The sequence below is a fragment of the Hyperoodon ampullatus genome (genome assembly GCF_949752795.1).
Source record: "Hyperoodon ampullatus genome assembly, chromosome: 14".
NCBI classification, from domain to species: Eukaryota; Metazoa; Chordata; class Mammalia; order Artiodactyla; family Ziphiidae; genus Hyperoodon; species Hyperoodon ampullatus.
The window spans coordinates 44,550,776-44,567,629 of NC_136927.1; the positions used below are offsets into that span (position 1 = coordinate 44,550,776).

A 16,854-nucleotide genomic window follows, 5' to 3' on the forward strand; every position below is an offset into this window, starting at 1 on the left:
ACTAACTTTGAATGGCGTGCAATGTTATTTCTCCTAAAGAATCCCACTTGTCTCATCAGTAATTTGTATTACAAAAAAAATTGTACTCAATTATTATATTTTGAATTTCCTTCATGAAAAATTTGTAGACATGCATTTCCTCTTTTCTTATATAGGTACGTACATAATAGACTCCATTTGCCTCTTGGTCCACAAAGCCTAAAATATTTACTATCTTGCCCTTTATAGAAAAAGTGTGGCGACCTCTCTCCAGGCTGGGATGTGGGAGGCACCCATGTCCATGCTGGGTTAGGGTGAATCCCAACAGGAAGATGCTTGGGGCAGGAGGGAAGGCTGCTTTCTTTTATTTTTTAAAAAAATAAATAAATAAATTTATTTATTTATTTTGGGCTGCGTTACGTCTTCGTTGCTGCGAGCTTTCTCTAGTTGCGGCCAGCGGGGGATACTCTTTGTTGTGGTGTGCAGGCTTCTCATTGTGGTGGCGTCTCTTGTTGTGGAGCATGGGCTCTAGGCACGCGGGCTCAGTAGTTGTGGCTTGCGGGCTCTAGAGTGCAGGCTCAGTAGTTGTGGCACATGGGCTTAGTTGCTCTGCGGCATGTGGGATCTTCCTGGACCAGGGCTTAAACCCGTGTCCCCTGCATTGGCAGGTGGGTTCTTAACCACTGCGCCACCAGGGAAGTCCCCAGGCTGCTTTCTTTCTTTTTTCTTTTTTTTTTTTGTGGTACACGGGCCTCTCACTGCTGTGGCCTCTCTCGTTGCGGAGCACAGGCTCCGGATGCGCAGGCTCAGTGGCCATGGCTCACGGGCCCAGCCGCTCCGTGGCATGTGCGATCTTCCCAGACCGGGGCACGAACCCGTGTCCCCTGCATCGGCAGGCAGACTCTCAACCACTGTGCCACCAGGGAAGCCCCCCAGGCTGCTTTCTTAACTGTCTCCTTCTGTCCTCCTGACTCCCGCCCTCCTTGTTCTCCCTGCAGCCTTGGCCTTATGTCACGGGTTCAACCTGGACACGGAAAAAGCAGTCATCTTCCAAAACAATGCAAGGGGCTTCGGACAGAGTGTGGTCCAGCTTGAGGGATCCCGGTAAGGGCCACAGGGGGACTCCCTGCTCACACACTTTCCCTCCAAGGCTTAACATACCTTAAAAAAAAATCACAATTTCCTTGATTTGTTTTTTTTCTTAATTTATCAGAGTTCTACATTCAAAAGATACAAAAGAGTGTGATAGTAAGAAAGTCTCTTCCTCAAACCCTTCCCCCAATTCCCTCCCTAGCAGGGTCCTTGTTGAATGGTTTCTCATATGTTCTTTCGGAGAGATTCTACAGTGCATAAACCTCCACATCATCCTGCACACAATTTGTAGTATACATTATACTCAAACTACAACCTGCTGCCTATTTTTGTAAATACATTTTATTGACACTTGGCTACCCCTACTCCCCACTTGTCATTTATTATTATTTTTTTTATTATTTTCCAATACTTAAAAAAATTTTACTGGAGTATAGTTGATTCACAATGTTGCATTAGTTTCAGATGTATAGCAAAGTGATTCAGTTATTCATATACATATATTCATTCTTTTTCAGATTCTTTTCCCATATAGGTTATTACAGAAAATTGAGTAGAGTTCCCCGTGCTATACAGTAGGTCCTTGTTGGTTATCTGTTTTATATATAGCAGTGTGTGTGTGTTAATCCCAAGCTCTTAATTTATCTCTCCCCCTCTCATTTCCTCTTTGGTAACCATAAGTTTGTTTTTGAAATCTGTGAGTCTGTTTCGTAAATAAGTTCATTTACATAATTTTTCTCTGTGTGACTTACTTCACTTAGTATGATAATCTCTAGTCATTAATTTTTAGGGCAGTTTTGGAGCTATAGTAGCAGAACAGAGAGGCTGGGACAGAGACTCTATGGCCTGCAAAGCCTAAAATATTTACTTTTACAGAAATAATATTTATGGAAATAATGTTACTTTTCTAGAAGAAAGTTTGCTGGCCTCTGCTCTATACTGTCCTTTGCATTTTATTTTTTTAGAGCTTGCTGATTTTACCAAATAAATGAAAAAAGAGCTTACTTGTTCTTCTTAATGCTTACATCATATTCCATTATTTGGAAGTACTGTAATTTACATTTATATTACATTTAAATCTATTTTTAAAATTTATTTATTTATTTAGGCTGCGCTGGGTCTTAGTTGTGGCACACAGGATTTTCGTTGTGGCATGTTTAGTTGCGGCATGCAGGATCTTTAATTGCAGCATGTGGGCTCTTAGTTGCAGCATGTGGGATCTAGTTCCCCTACCAGGGATTGAACCCGGGACCCCTGAATCGGGAGTTCAGAGTCTTACCCACTGGACCACCAGGGAAGTCCCAAAATCTCCTCTTAATGGACATTAGATTGTTTCCAAACTTTTGCTATATGAACAATGTTGGCATTTTTTACATGTGCAAGTATATTTTGGAAGTAAATTCCTAGAACTAGGATTGCTGGATCCAAGGGTACATGTGCATATGTAATTTTAATAGATTTTTCCAAATTACCCTCTATGAGGGTGGCAACAATTTGCACTCACACCAGAAGTTTATGCAAACACCTACTTCCCCACCCACTTGCCAACCCAAAGTGTTAGCAAACTTATGATCTTTGTAAATTGAACAGGTGAGAAACGGTCTCTCAACTTAGTTTTAAATTGCATTTCTTTTTTTAAAAAATTAATTAATTAATTAATTTATGGCCATGTGGGGTCTTCTCACTATGGTGGTCTCTGTTGTTGTGGAGCACGGGCTCTAGGCACGCGGGCTTCCGTAGCTGTGGCTTGAAGCCTCTAGAGTGTAGGCTCGGTAGTTTTGGTGCACGGGCTTAGTTGCTCTGGGGCATGGGGGATCCTCCCAGACCAGGGCTCGAACCCACGTCTCCTGCGTTGGCAGGCGGATTCTTAACCACTGCGCCACCAGGGAAGCCCTGCATTTCTTTTTTAAGGAGAGATTTATTTCCTTTTCTGTGAGCATTTTTTTTCTTATCTGTTGCCCATTTTTCTCTTGGTTTGTTTTTTTTTCCTTACTGGTTTGTGGCAGCTCTGACTATACTGAGGAAAGTAGTCTAGGGTATGAGTTGCTCATCTCCCTCCCCCTGTTTATCGTTTGTTTTCTGACTTTGCTTTTGGTAGTTGATCAGATACAGAAATTTATTTAAAATGACTGTGGAGTTGAATGTATTCACTTTAAAATGACCTCTGGGTATTATGTCATTCTTAGAGAGGCCTTTCTCACTCCAAGATTAAACATTTTCCCATTTTTGGACTGTACATAGATTAACTCATTTAATCCTGATAATAACCTTGAGGTAGGTACTGCTATTACCCATATTTTAGAGATGAGAAAATTGAAGCACAATAAGGTAATTAATTGACTTGCCCAAGGTCACACAGGAAGTAAGGGTGGGACTAAATTTTAATTTCAGGCAGTAAAACTCCAAGGCCTCCATTCCTGTCCTCTATGCAATATTGCATCCCTGCCTGAATGGGGAAGTGATTCCAAGTTGGGAAGGTAGACTGTCTACCTTCAATGTTTGGCCTTCAGGATTTGGAAATTCTTGAATTTACTGAAATGACCCCTGGGAATTCAAATGACTGTTTTACGAGAATATTCACAATAGACAATCAGCGGTTAAAAAAAATTCCCATGTTTTTCTTTGCTGAATCTTCTTCCTGTTTCTGGGAGTTAGGGAATCCCTGTGAGGTTGGCTCCCCCACTTTTATTTTGGGTGGCGGAACTTCCACGGTCTCCTTCTCTCCCCAGATGTCATAGCATTCTCTTGTCCCTGTGGTGAGCTGTTCCCACCTCTCCCCCCAGGCTGGTGGTTGGAGCCCCCCAGGAGATAAAGGCTGCTAACCAGACGGGCAGCCTCTACCAGTGCGACTGCAGCATGGGCAAGTGTGAACCCATCCCCCTGCAGGGTAAGTCACTGCCCCTCGCTGGGACCTAGGGCTAGGGTTCCACCTCTGCACACATCTGGACTTGCCAGACGTTGCCTTTGTCTTGGGATCTGTGATGGGGGCCCAGGGAGCCAGCTCCCTGGCCTCTGAGCTGTATGCAGGCACCCTCGGACACCCCTCTGTGTCCCTTTCCATGACCTACGTGCCTCTTTGAACCCCTCACACCTCCATGTCTCCCTGGTTGAGGTTCCTGTCCATCCCCTGTCCAGCTCTTACACAGTCCCGTCCATCCCCGAGGGTGACCATGTATGTATCTGTCCCCTCAGTCCCCCTGGAGGCTGTGAACATGTCCCTGGGCCTGTCTCTGGCGTTCGCCACCAAACCCTTCCGGCTGCTGGTGAGTTGCGTTGGATCATGGGAGTGTCCCAAGGGAAGGAATTGGGGGCCTAAGACTGCTGGGGCTGGGGTCTTGTTGGGTGGAGGTGCTGGGGTGAAAGGACAGGAAGCAGGGACAGCCCCTCCCACCTGTTCCCTGCCCCCTAGGCCTGTGGCCCCACCGTGCACCAAATCTGCAAGGAGAACACCTATGTGAACGGCTTCTGCTTCCTGTTTGAATTCAACCTACTCCTGCAACCCAGAAGGCTCCCAGAGGCCCTCAGAGGTGGGTACAGAAGAGCAGCATGAGACTGGAGGGAGCTGGCAGGACTGGGCTGAGGGGCTCATAGTATGGGGGTTTATTTAAAAGTCTTGGTGCAGAAGCGTGAGGGAACTGGGTTCCAATGCAGAGAGGGGCTCTGGAGAGGTGCTAGGATCTTGCACTTTGAGGAAAGTCCTGATATAGCCACCCATCTTTGTGAGACAATGTCTCAACCATTGTCCTTAGAGTTAGTGCCTGGACTCAGCCTGGCCATAGTGCCTGACCGTAGCCTTTGAGGCTCTAGCTGGTGTGGCCCTTGTCCACCTCTCCAACTTCTTTCTCAACTCTTCTACCTTAGTCACTGTGTTCCAGCTGCCTTTCTTCTCCAAGAACCACACCAAGCTGTCCCTGCCTCAAGGGCTTTGCACTTACTATTCCTTCAGCCTGGCATGCTCTTTCCCCAGATCTCAGCTGACCACCTATTACTGTCATCTCAGCTCAAATGTTAACTCTTCAGAGAGACCTTCCCTGAGTGGCTCTTCTAATCATTTCCACCATCACATCCTACCACATTGCCCTGCTTTGCCCTATTCATACCTATATATCCATATTTTACTTTTTTTTTTTTTTTTTTTTTGCGGTACGCGGGCCTCTCACTGTTGTGGCCTCTCCCATTGCGGAGCACAGGCTCCAGATGCGCAGGCTCAGCAGCCATGGCTCACGGGCCCAGCCACTCCACGGCATGCGGGATCTTCCCGGACCGGAGCACGAACCTGTGTCCCCTGCATCGGCAGGCGGACTCTCAACCACTGCGCCACCAGGGAAGCCCTTTACTTATTTCTTAAATGTCCTTTCTTCTGGGATGTAGGCTCTGTGATAGCCAGAGATTTTGTCGAGCTTGTTCACTTGCTGCTTGACAAATTGCCCCTGAACTTAGCAGCCCAAAACAAGAAACATTAATTATCTTACAGTTTCTGTGAATCAGGAATCTGGACACAGCCTAGTTGGGGATCTCTGTCTCATGGTCTCTCAAGAGCTTGAGGTTGTCAAACCAGGGGTGTGGTCTCATCTGAAGGCTTGACTAGGGGAAGATCCACATCCAAGCTCACTTACAAGATGGTTGGACTGAGGGCCTCAGTCCACACTGGCTGCTGGCTCCTGCTTCCCTCACTTGCTTGTCCCATGGGCTTCCCCACAGAACAGCTCACAACATGGCAGCTGGCTGCCCTCAGGGTGAGTGAACAAGGCAGTGAGAGAGCAAGAGAGTAAGAACCCAAGACAGAAGTCACAGTCTTTTATAGTCTAATCTCAGAAGACTTCTGCCATATTGTATTCTTTGGGAGTGAGTCAAAAAGTCCAGCTCACAGGGAGGATGTAGAGAAAAGGGAACCCTCCTACACTGTTGGTGGGAATGTAATTTGGTACAGCTACTATGGAGAACAGTATGGAGGTTCCTTAAAAAACCAAAAATAGAGCTACCATATGATTCGGCAATCCCACTCCTGGGCATATATCTGGAAAAGACAAAAACGCTAATTCAAAAAGACACATGAACCCCTGTGTTCATAGCAGCACTATTTATAATAGCCAAGACATGGAAGCAACCTAAGTGTCCACCAACAGAAGAATGGATAAAGAAGATGTGAGATACACACACACACACACACACACACACACACACACACACACACACACACACAAACAGAAACAACGGAATACTACTCAACCACAGAAAAGAATGAAATAATGTTATTTGCTGCAACATGGATGGACCTAGAGGATATCACACTAAGTGAAGTAAGTCAGAGAAAGACAAATATTACATGGTATTACTTATATGTGGAATCTGAAAAATAATATAAATGAACCTATATGCAAAACAAAAACAGACTTACAGACATAGAAAACAAATTTATGGTTACCAAAGAGGAAAGGGAAGTGGGAGGGATAAATTAGGAGTCTGGGATTAACAGATACACACTACTACATATAAAATAGATAAGCAACAAGGATTCACTGTGTAACACAGCAGACAACATTCAATATCTTGTAATAACCTAAAATAGAAAATAATCTGAAAAATATACTTGAATCACTTTACTGTACACCAGAAACTAACACAGTATTGTCAATCAACTATACTTCAGTAAAAATAAATAAATAAAAACTCCAGCCCACAATCAAGATGAGGAGATTATGCAAGGGTGTTAACTCTATCAGGAGGTGAGAATCTTGGGGACCATCTTGGTGGCTCCTTACCCTTGTTCCCCAAGCATCTGTTGATTGAAAGAGAGTTAGTGAATGAATGTTTTTATCCAGCTGATTTCTTTCTTTCTTTCTTTTTTTTTTTGTGGCTGTGTTGGGTCTTCATTGCTGCATGTGGGCTTTCTCTAGTTGCAGCGAGCGGGGGCTACTCTTTGTTGCAGTGCGTGGGCTTCTCAGTGCCGTGGCTTCTCTTGTTGCGGAGCATGGGCTGTGGTTGTTGAAGCATGCAGGCTCAGTATCTGTGGCACGTGGGTTCCAGGGCGCACGGGCTTCAGTAGTTGTTGCACGCGGGCTCAGTAGTTGTGGCACATGAGCTTAGTTGCTCTGTGGCATGTGGGATCTTCTTGGACCAGGGCTCGAACCCATGTCCCCTGCATTGGCAGGAGGATTCTTAACCACTGTGCCACCAGGGAAGTCCCATATCCAGCTGATTTCTGACACCGATTTCTTCAACTCCTTGGCCATCTTTTTGCTTGTTTCCAAGTTGGTTCTGGAACCAAGGGCAGATATGTCTTCCTTTTACAGTTTTTTTTCTTTTCTCAAGCTCCTTTGAACTTCATTCTCAACCAATAACCTTCCCTCCTTCTTCACAGAATAAACCAAGGCTGCCAGGTGTAAACTCCCTCCACATCCTCCTTCTCCTTGTCCAGATTTCCTCAATGGCACCTCTCTTGGCAGCATCTCACTGGTTTTAGAGGAAGACCTGTCCTTTCCATGAGTAATTTTTCCATCTGGGCTTTTGAGGCTCTCTCGCATCACCACCTCTGGGGTTCACATCTTTAATTACTTGCTCTCTCCAGGAACCTAAATCCCACCCCCTCCTTTGAATGTAAACCTGCTCATGCTACCCATAACTTAAAAACAATCAACCACTCAAACTGATAGCAATGAAAATAACCTTCCCTTCCCCAGTCTCCTCTCCATCTCCTGCCCTCTCTCCTTCCCTTCATCACCAACCTTCTTGGAAGGGATCTCTCTCCTTGCCTCCTTTGCCCCCATGCTGTGATCCTTCGCCCTTTGACATCTGGCTCCTGCCCACCCATCATATAGACCTTGCTGTTGCCAGTGGCATCTGTGACCCTCTAAAGGCCAAATCTCTATTCTGTCCTCATGTTCTCTGACTTTTCCAATGTGACCTGCAGATCACCTCTTCCTTCCCCCGGCACCTTGGCTTCAGACACCTCTCCTCTCCTCTCTTCTCTTTCTCTTACTTGTGCCCCTACTGAGGGCTTCTATGAAGCTCCAGCTCCAAGCTGTCTTCCTCTGCCTCCCCTGCCGACCTAAGGGCACCTGATTACAGCTTCTGTTCTTGCCCATGTGCTCTTCGTGTCTGACTGCATCCAATTCTGTGGCTTCAGCTCCCACCCCCACGTTTCTCTCTTCAGTCCTCACTCTTAAGCGTTCCAGACTCTTCTTTTTGAAAACATTTTCATTTCCTTAAAAATAGACAAAACATGCACTCGGTTCAAAGTTCAAAAGGCACTAAGTGATATACTATAAAAACCTCTCCTTCTTGCGTCTCTGAGCCTCCTCTTTCCTTCCTGAGAGGCAGCTACTGTTACCAGCGTCTCATGGCTTCTTCTGGAGGTACTCCATGTACCAATATTTACTGACATAGGCGTCTGTATACTTCACTTTGTGCCACAAAAGGTAGTGTGCTCTACACACTGGATTGTACCTTGATTCTTTTCACTTAGTGTACCTTTGAGATTTTCAAGAAAATTTCTGGCTTATCTTCCCTGTTTATTTTCTATATAAATGTTAGAATCTGCTTGTCTATTTTTTAAAAAGCCAATACTTTTTCTGGATAATTTTATCTTATTTTTTCACTGATGATACAGTAAAATTGACCTTTCTTTCCCTTGTAGTGTACAATTCCATTAATTTAAAGACATGCTTAGATTTGTGTAAACAGCAACATGAACAGGATACGAAAGAATTCTTTTACCTACTAAAAAATCCTTTGTACTGGGCTTCCCTGGTGGCGCAATGGTTGAGAGTCCACCTGCCGATGCAAGGGACACGGGTTCGTGCCCCGGTCCGCGAAGATCCCACATGCCGCGGAGCGGCTGGGCCTATGAGTCATGGCCGCTGAGCCTGCGTGTCCGGAGCCTGTGCTCCGCAACGGGAGAGGCCACAGCAGTGAGAAGCCCGCGTACAGCAAAGAAAAAAAAATTTGTGCTATCCCTTTCTACACTGGACCCTTGAAAAATGGCCAGTTTAAACTGCGTGGGTCCACCTATATGTGGATTTTTTCCTCACTAAATTCATGCTACAGTACTACCGGATCTGAGGTTGGTTGAATCCGCAGATGCAGAATTGCGGATATGGAATTGTGGATACGAAGGGCAGACTGTGAAGTTATACACGGATTTTTAACTGCATGGAGGGTGAGGGCCCCTCATCCTTGCGTTGCTCAAGGGTCAACTGTATTTATTTTTTAATATTAAAAAATTTTTTTTGCGGTACACGGGCCTCTCACTGTTGTGGCCTCTCCCGTTGCGGAGCACAGGCTCCGGACGCGCAGGCTCAGCGGCCATGGCTCTCGGGCCCAGCCGCTCCGCGGTATGTGGGATCTTCCCGGACCGGGGCATGAACCCGTGTCCCCTGCACCAGCAGGTGGACTCTCAACCACTGCGCCACCAGGGAAGCCCGGGTCAACTGTATTTAGAAAGGGACTAATTATAAAGGTGTGGCAGGGTCTAAAGAAGCTACAAGGGAAGGTCCAGGAAACCAGGGTGAACAACAGTGGAGCTATTGCCACCCTAGGCTGATGGGACAAGGAGAGGCAGAAATCCCCAGAATCTGGAAGGACAGGGAGTCATGGGAGTGGGCCTCCTTGAGAGGAGCACTGATCTGTTGAGGGACACGGTTGGCCCAAAGCAACCTTGCAGGAAGGGAGCTGAGGGACATACTCTGATCTCACCCTCTTCCCTCCCTCCAGTCTCCTGTTGAGGCTCCTAATTGGGCAAACACAGCTAGAAGCCAGAGGTTGAAAGAGCCCTGTTGACACGTCCCATGTGGGCTGAGCTCCGGGCAAAGTGGGGAATGGTAGAAAGTGGATTTGGGGCTGGGGCAGAATGGGGGGCTGGAGGGAGGACATCCAGCATACGTTTATACCCACTGTTCCTTTTTTCCCCTGTAACTTATTTCTCCCTTCGTATTTTTGGCAAATTATTTCCTATTCTTCATGAGGTAGCTCTGATAGCACTGCTTTCCCTGACTGCCTTGAGCAGAATGAACCATATTTTTCCATACCACTCTGTCTCATGTTTTTATTTAGCTAGGCACATGGGTTGCATCTTGTTTACCTTTCATTCTCATTGCTCAGCAGAGAGCTGACATGCAAAAAATGAACCCTGAGTCTCTTGTAATCAATTCCTTTTCCTTTTTCCCCAGGGTGCCCTCAGCAAGACAGTGACATTGTTTTTTTGATTGATGGCTCTGGTAGCATCAACCCGACAGACTTTCAGCGGATGAAGAACTTTGTCTCAACTGTGATGAGTCAATTTGAAAAGCCCAAAACCTTGGTAAGGGTCAGTGGGTAGGTTAGGGAACAGCTTGCCTAAGGCTGGCAAATACGTGGCAACCAGGCTGCCACGTTCCTGTCCTGCTTCTATTAGAGATGTTGCCAACTTGCCAGTTGATCATCATTTTCTTTCATGATTTGCTTTCTTGCTCTGTCTGGAAGTGGCCTCAGCCTTCCTCCAGCCCCCTGTAAAGCAGGCAGACTAATTGATAGGGGTTGGCGTGGGACATGAAACCCACATGTCATCTCTGGCTGAGTTCTAGTGCTGGGAAGTGGGAGCTGATGGCCGATCTCTGTCCTGGTGAGGCAGAAGGACTCACCAGGGGGCAGGGCAGAATTTGGAGGAATTTGGAGACTCGAGTGTTTCAAGATTTATGGAGAGCTTGCTGAGATGGTTAAGGGGGAGGAGGGACATCTTCTCCAGTGTGATACCAGGTGCCCGTTCCCAGTTCTCTTTGATGCAGTACTCTGAAGAATTTCAGACTCATTTCACCTTCAATGATTTCAAGAGAGACCCTTCCCCGGAATTGCTGGTGAAGCCAATAATACAGCTGTTGGGGTGGACACACACGGCCACAGCGATCCGCAAAGTTGTGTAAGCTCTTCCCTCTTTGCTTAGGATGGAAGGAGGAGGTTTTATTTTTCTTTGAGCTTTGCAGGAAGAGGGGAGTTGTTCAGACAGGGCTGGAGTAGAGGGTATTTCCGGTGGAGGGGTGAGTAAATGTGTGGAGGAGGGACTGCGCCAGGTATGGTCATGACATACAAGTCGTGAGTAAAGGTGGGATTAAGGGGGCTGGGAGGGAAGGGAAGCCTAGAGAGAGGCTAGAAAGATCAGTTGAGGCCAGGTCACCAAGGCAACTGAAAAGCCAGTGGATCCATTGAAGGTTTTAGCAGTGGGGAGACGTAACCATATTTTGTTTTAGAAAGTTCACTCTGATCTCTGTGTGCGTGTGTGTATGTGTGTGTGTGTGTGTGTCTGTGTAGAGGCAAGGGTGGGGATTGGGACAAAAGTGCAGGAAGATACTCTGGAGAACCATTGCCTCACATCAGGAGAGGTTTGATGAAGGCACAATTAAACTTATTAATTTTTTTTTAATTTAGAAGGAATAATACTCAGTTAAAAAAAATCAATCTATGCCAAAGTATATAATGGCAATGAAGGTTTCCTTCCCTCTACTCTTTCCCGTTCTCCTGCTACCCTTCCAGATCTTGGGGCAGCTACATCTCAGTGTTTGTCCCAGGAGAACCCAAGTGCCTCCTAGACAGAGCCCAGTTGCATCTGTAACTGCTGACGTTCCTTCCCTAGCATCAAGCGTATCTCTGTCGGCTCGAATTTGACATTTCCCTCCTCTACCCTGGACAGAAGAGAACTGTTTCACAGCAGAAATGGAGCCCGGGAGAATGCCCTTAAGATCCTGGTTGTCATCACAGATGGAGAAAAGTATGGCGATCCTTTGGACTACAAGGATGTCATCCCTGAAGCAGATAGAAAGGGGGTCATTCGCTACGTCATTGGGGTAGGAAATGTGGCTCTCCGGCCTGATGCTTCTGTAGAGGGTTCTACTTGGATACACCCTCCTTCGAATTTGCAAACATCAATAAAATCAAAGTGGGACAAGGCTCATCTCTGCTAGCCCATATGTTCACAACAGTGAACTATTGTCATAATAATGCTATGTAACAAACTATCCCAACATTCAGTGGCTTAAAACAGTAAGTGAGTCTGTGCATCAGCCGGGCAATTTTTCTGGTCCTAGCTGGACTCCCTCATGCATCTGCAGGTTGGTTGGCAGCTCTGATGATCTTGGCTGGGCTCTTTCCATTTCTGAGGGTTGCCATCGATATCTGTTTGCCGGGCTGGAACGACCAGGGTAACTTGGCTCTTCTGTTCCCTGTGTCTCATCCTCCAGTGGGCTAGCCTGGGCGTGTCCTCATGGTGAAGGCAGAGGAACAAAAGAGCAAGTGGAAATGTTGCAAGCACTTTTTCCAGCCTCTGTTTTTATCACATGTGATAATGTCCGTGGGCTAAAGCAGTACACATGGTTGAGCCCAGAGACAATGAGCAGAACAGAACACTCTGCCAAGAAGAGGAGGGCAGAGCACAGCTTTGGGGAAAGGCCTTGGCTACAGGAAGGGGCAAAGGGTTGGGAACATCAGTGTCCTCAAACTACTACAGTATCTTGCATGACATAGAAAGAGGTATCATCACGGGTCTCTGGCTTGGCAAGTAGGAAACACCTTCATATGAAGGAGAAAGCCCCCCTTGCTCTGAAGAGAGGTCAGCCCCACACCAGGAGGTATGACACAGCAAATGGACCAAAGGCTGGATTTCAGCCCCAATTTCTCCCTTGACAGAATGTAGAGTGCTGGAGGAGAGTGCTACCCCCAGAAAGTGTCTGATTCAGCCTCTGTTTTTTGGTAACAGGTGGGAGATGCCTTCTTCAGTAACAGATCTCGAAAAGAGCTCGATACCATCGCATCCAAGCCGTCTCATGATCACGTGTTCCAGGTGAATAACTTTGAAGCTCTGAAGACCATTCAGAACCAGCTTCAGGAAAAGATCTTTGCTATTGAGGGTGAGCTAAGGTTTTGTAGTCCTGGAGCAGCTCCAAAGGCAGCTCCTTATCCCCAAATACGTACTTCCCTGTAGAAACAAGAACCTCCTAGCCCTTGGTACCCTGAGCCTCAGCATCAACTCCCTTCTTCTTCCATTTCCCAGCAACTCTGGCCTCTCTTGCTCAATTACTTTGAAATGGAAGGATCTAGACTTTTCTCTCTAATTTTGCAGTCTTGGCTATAGGTTGAAAAATTAGAGGGTAGGGGAGTCAAATCCCTCATGGTATTTTCCCCCAAATTTGGATGTGTTGCCAACATTTGTCTCTTTGGTTCACTGCTGTATCCCCAGTGCCTAGAATAATGCCTAGTACATAAAGGGTGCTCAATAAGTGCTTGTTGAATAAAAGAATTTAAAAGTTGGGAGAAGGTTCATATACAGTCTGGATTTATGATTTCTCTTGAAAATTTGGAAGATTAGACACCTGTAGGACCATATTCCCGCTTGGCAAAAAGTAGTTGGAGCCAAATAGCCACCACCACTTTAAAAGGGGCATATGGCTAGATAAGCAATAAACATATAAATTGTAGCCATTATCTTTTCTTTTTTCCGATTTATTCATTTATTTTTTTGGCCATGCCATGAGGCATGCGGATCTTAGTTCCCCGGCCAGGGACTGAACCCGTACCCCCTGCAGTGGAAGTGCGGAGTCTTAACCACTGGACCACCGGGGAAGTCCCTGCACTATCTTGTAACAACCTATAATGGAGTATAATCTGCAAAAATACTGAATCACGATGCTGTACACCTGAAACTAACATTAATATTGTAAATTAACTATGCTTCAATAAAAAAAGGAAAGCATAACAGAGGACATATAAGAAAAACGGGGGTGCACGTGGCTTCCATCTGAGCCTCCTTTTGTCTGGCCACCATAGCACTGAGTTTCCAACCCCTGTTCTAGGCTCCTCTACTTTCTTTAATGTAAACGTTCTTCTCCTCACAGGTACGCACACAGGAAGTACCAGCTCCTTTGAGTATGAGATGTCTCAGGAAGGCTTCAGTGCTGTCTTCACCTCCGTAAGTGGTCTTTTGTTTAATTGGGGTGGGGGCAAGATGAAGAGGGAGAAGAGCTTCAAAGGTTTGGGGGCTCATCTCTGTGACAGGTGTTTGTTGGGCGGCACCTCTTTGATGGGCAGCGGTGGTCCCTTCTCTCTTCCTTGTCAATCCCGTTTTGTTTTTTTTGTATATAGTCACCTTTATTATAATTCACGAGTACATTAGAAACTGACATGGATCTCTTTATTAAGACATGTAGATTCTCATGGGCATCTGCTTTCCACTTTTAAGAAAACCCAGTTTACTTGAGAATGGCCAAGATCTTAGTATCAGTACATCAAGTTTCCACCTCATAGGAAACCTGAAAGGGTCTCTTGGGACTCCCAGGTCACTGTACTGTCCACAGACCTGCCCACACTCAAGTGTCTTCTGGAATTCCTTCTAAATTTCAAAAGGCACCTGGGCAAGAGAACACTATTACTCTGCTGGTTTTTAAGGTGCAATTCCAGGGTTAAACATTGTGCCGAAACTTAACATTTTCAAATTGCCCAGGCTTATCTTCCAAAAATAGTGTATTACTCACTTTACTAATCTCCCTGCCAAATAAAGGCCCCCAAAGCATTGTTAACTGCACAAGTCAGGCAAGGCTCCGCTTCTCTCCCCCAATCAAATTATTTGGAATCCCAAACGAATGCTAGCACCCGAAGCGCATGACAATCAATCCTATTCTTTTTTTTTTTTTTTTTTTTGCGGTACGCGGGCCTCTCACTGTTGTGGCCTCTCCCGTTGCGGAACACAGGTTCCGGATGCGCAGGCTCAGCGGCCATGGCTCACGGGCCCAGCCGCTCCACGGCATGTGGGATCTTCCCGGACCAGGGCACGAACCTGTGTCCCCTGCATCGGCAGGCAGACTCTCAACCACTGCGCCACCAGGGAAACCCAATCCTGTTCTTTTTATTTTAAAAAATTGAGATATAATGGACATATAACATGATAATAGCCTCAGGTGCACAACATAGTGATTTAATATATGTATATAGCATTGCAAAATGATCACCACAATAAGTCTAGTTAACATCCATCACCTTACACAGTTACACAATTTTTTTTTCTTGTGATGAGAACTTTAAGATTTATTCTCTTAGCAACTTTCAAATATACAATACACTATTATTAACTGTAGTCACCATGCTGTACATTACACCACCAGGATTTATTTATTTTATGACTGGAAGTTTGTACTTTTTTTTTTTTTAACATCTTTATTGGAGTATAATTGCTTTACAATGGTGTGGTAGTTTCTGCTTTATAACAAAGTAAATCAGTCATACATATACATATATCCCCGTATCTCCTCCCTCTTGCGTCTCCCTCCCACCCTCCCTATCCCACCCCTCTAGGTGGTCACAAAGCACCAAGCTGATCTCCCTGTGCTGTGCGGCTTCTTCCCACTAGCTATCTATTTTACATTTGGTAGTGTACATATGACCATGCCACTCTCTCACTTCGTCCCAGCTTACCCTTCCCTCTCCCCGTGTCCTCAGGTCCATTCTCTACTTCTGCGTCTTTATTCCTGTCCTGCCCCTAGGTTCTTCATAACCATTAAAAAAATTTTTTTTGTAGATTCCATATATATGTGTTAGCATACGGTATTTGGTTTTCTCTTTCTGACTTACTTCACTCTGTATGACAGACTCTAGGTCCATCCACCTCACTATAAACAACTCAATTTTGTTTGAAGTTTGTACTTTTTGACCACTTTCACCCATTTTGCACACCACCCACCACTGCCTTTAGCAATCACCAGTCTGTTCTCTGTATGTATAAGTTTGTTATTTTTAACTTCACATATAAGCAAGATCATGCACTGTTTGACTTTCTCCGATTTATTTCACTCAGCATAATCCTCCAGGTCCATCCATGTTGTCACAAATGGCAGGATTTCCTTCTTTTTAATTGCTGAATAATATTCCATTGTGTACATATACACCACATTTTCTTTATTTGTTCATCCATTGATGAACACTTAGGTTGCCTCCATGTCTTGGCTATTGTAAAAAATGCTGCAATTATCATGGGGTTGCATATAACTCTTCAGGTTAGTGTTTTCATTTCTTTTGGATATTTACCCAGAAGTGTAATTGCTGGATCATACTGTAGTTTTATTTTTAAAGTTTTGAGGAACCCCCATACTCTTTTCCATAGTGGCTTCACCAATTACATTTCCACCAACAGTGTACAAGGGTTCCCTTTTCTACACATCCTTAACAACACTTATTTCTTCTCTTATGATGACAGACATCTAACAGGTGTGAGGTGATACCTCATCGTGGTTTTGATTTGCATTTCCTTGATGATTAGTGATGTTGAGCACTTTTTTCATGCACCTCTTGGCCATCTGTATGTCTTCTTTGGAAAAATGTCTTTTCGGATCCTCTTCCCATTTAAAAATCAGGTTTTAAAACAAACTTTTGAGTTGTATGAGTTCTTTATATATTTTGGATATTAACCCCTTATTGGATATATGATTTGCAAATATTTTCTCCTGCTCTGTAGGTTACCTTTTCATTTTGTTGATGATTTCCTTTGTTATGTAGAAGCTTTTTAGTTGATGTAGTCCCACTGCTTATTTTGTTTTTGGTGTTAAATCTAAAAAATCATTGCCAGGACAAATGTCAAGGAGATTACTACCTACGTTTTCTTCTTAGAGTTTTATGGTTTCATGTCTTTTTTTTTTTTTTTTTTGCGATACGCGGGCCTCTCACTGTTGTGGCCTCTCCCATTGCAGAGCACAGGCTCCGGACGCGCAGGCTCAGTGGCCATGGCTCATGGGCCTAGCCGCTCTGCGGCACGTGGGATCTTACCGGACCGGG

General features: G+C 45.2%; 1 protein-coding gene across 1 annotated transcript in view; it reads left to right on the forward strand.

Annotated features, from left to right (window-relative positions):
- The window catches only part of ITGAM (integrin subunit alpha M), a gene marked incomplete at both ends in the record, with an annotated part of 38,003 nt that overhangs the window by 1,284 nt on the left and 19,865 nt on the right, over positions 1–16,854 (forward strand). Inside the window, 9 exons of the mRNA XM_079718385.1 lie at positions 978–1,083; positions 3,855–3,958; positions 4,264–4,334; positions 4,481–4,598; positions 10,239–10,369; positions 10,818–10,963; positions 11,732–11,885; positions 12,794–12,944; positions 13,929–14,002. Coding sequence (XP_079574511.1) covers positions 978–1,083; positions 3,855–3,958; positions 4,264–4,334; positions 4,481–4,598; positions 10,239–10,369; positions 10,818–10,963; positions 11,732–11,885; positions 12,794–12,944; positions 13,929–14,002 — 1,055 coding nt within the window. The remainder of the gene's footprint in view (positions 1–977; positions 1,084–3,854; positions 3,959–4,263; positions 4,335–4,480; positions 4,599–10,238; positions 10,370–10,817; positions 10,964–11,731; positions 11,886–12,793; positions 12,945–13,928; positions 14,003–16,854) is intronic.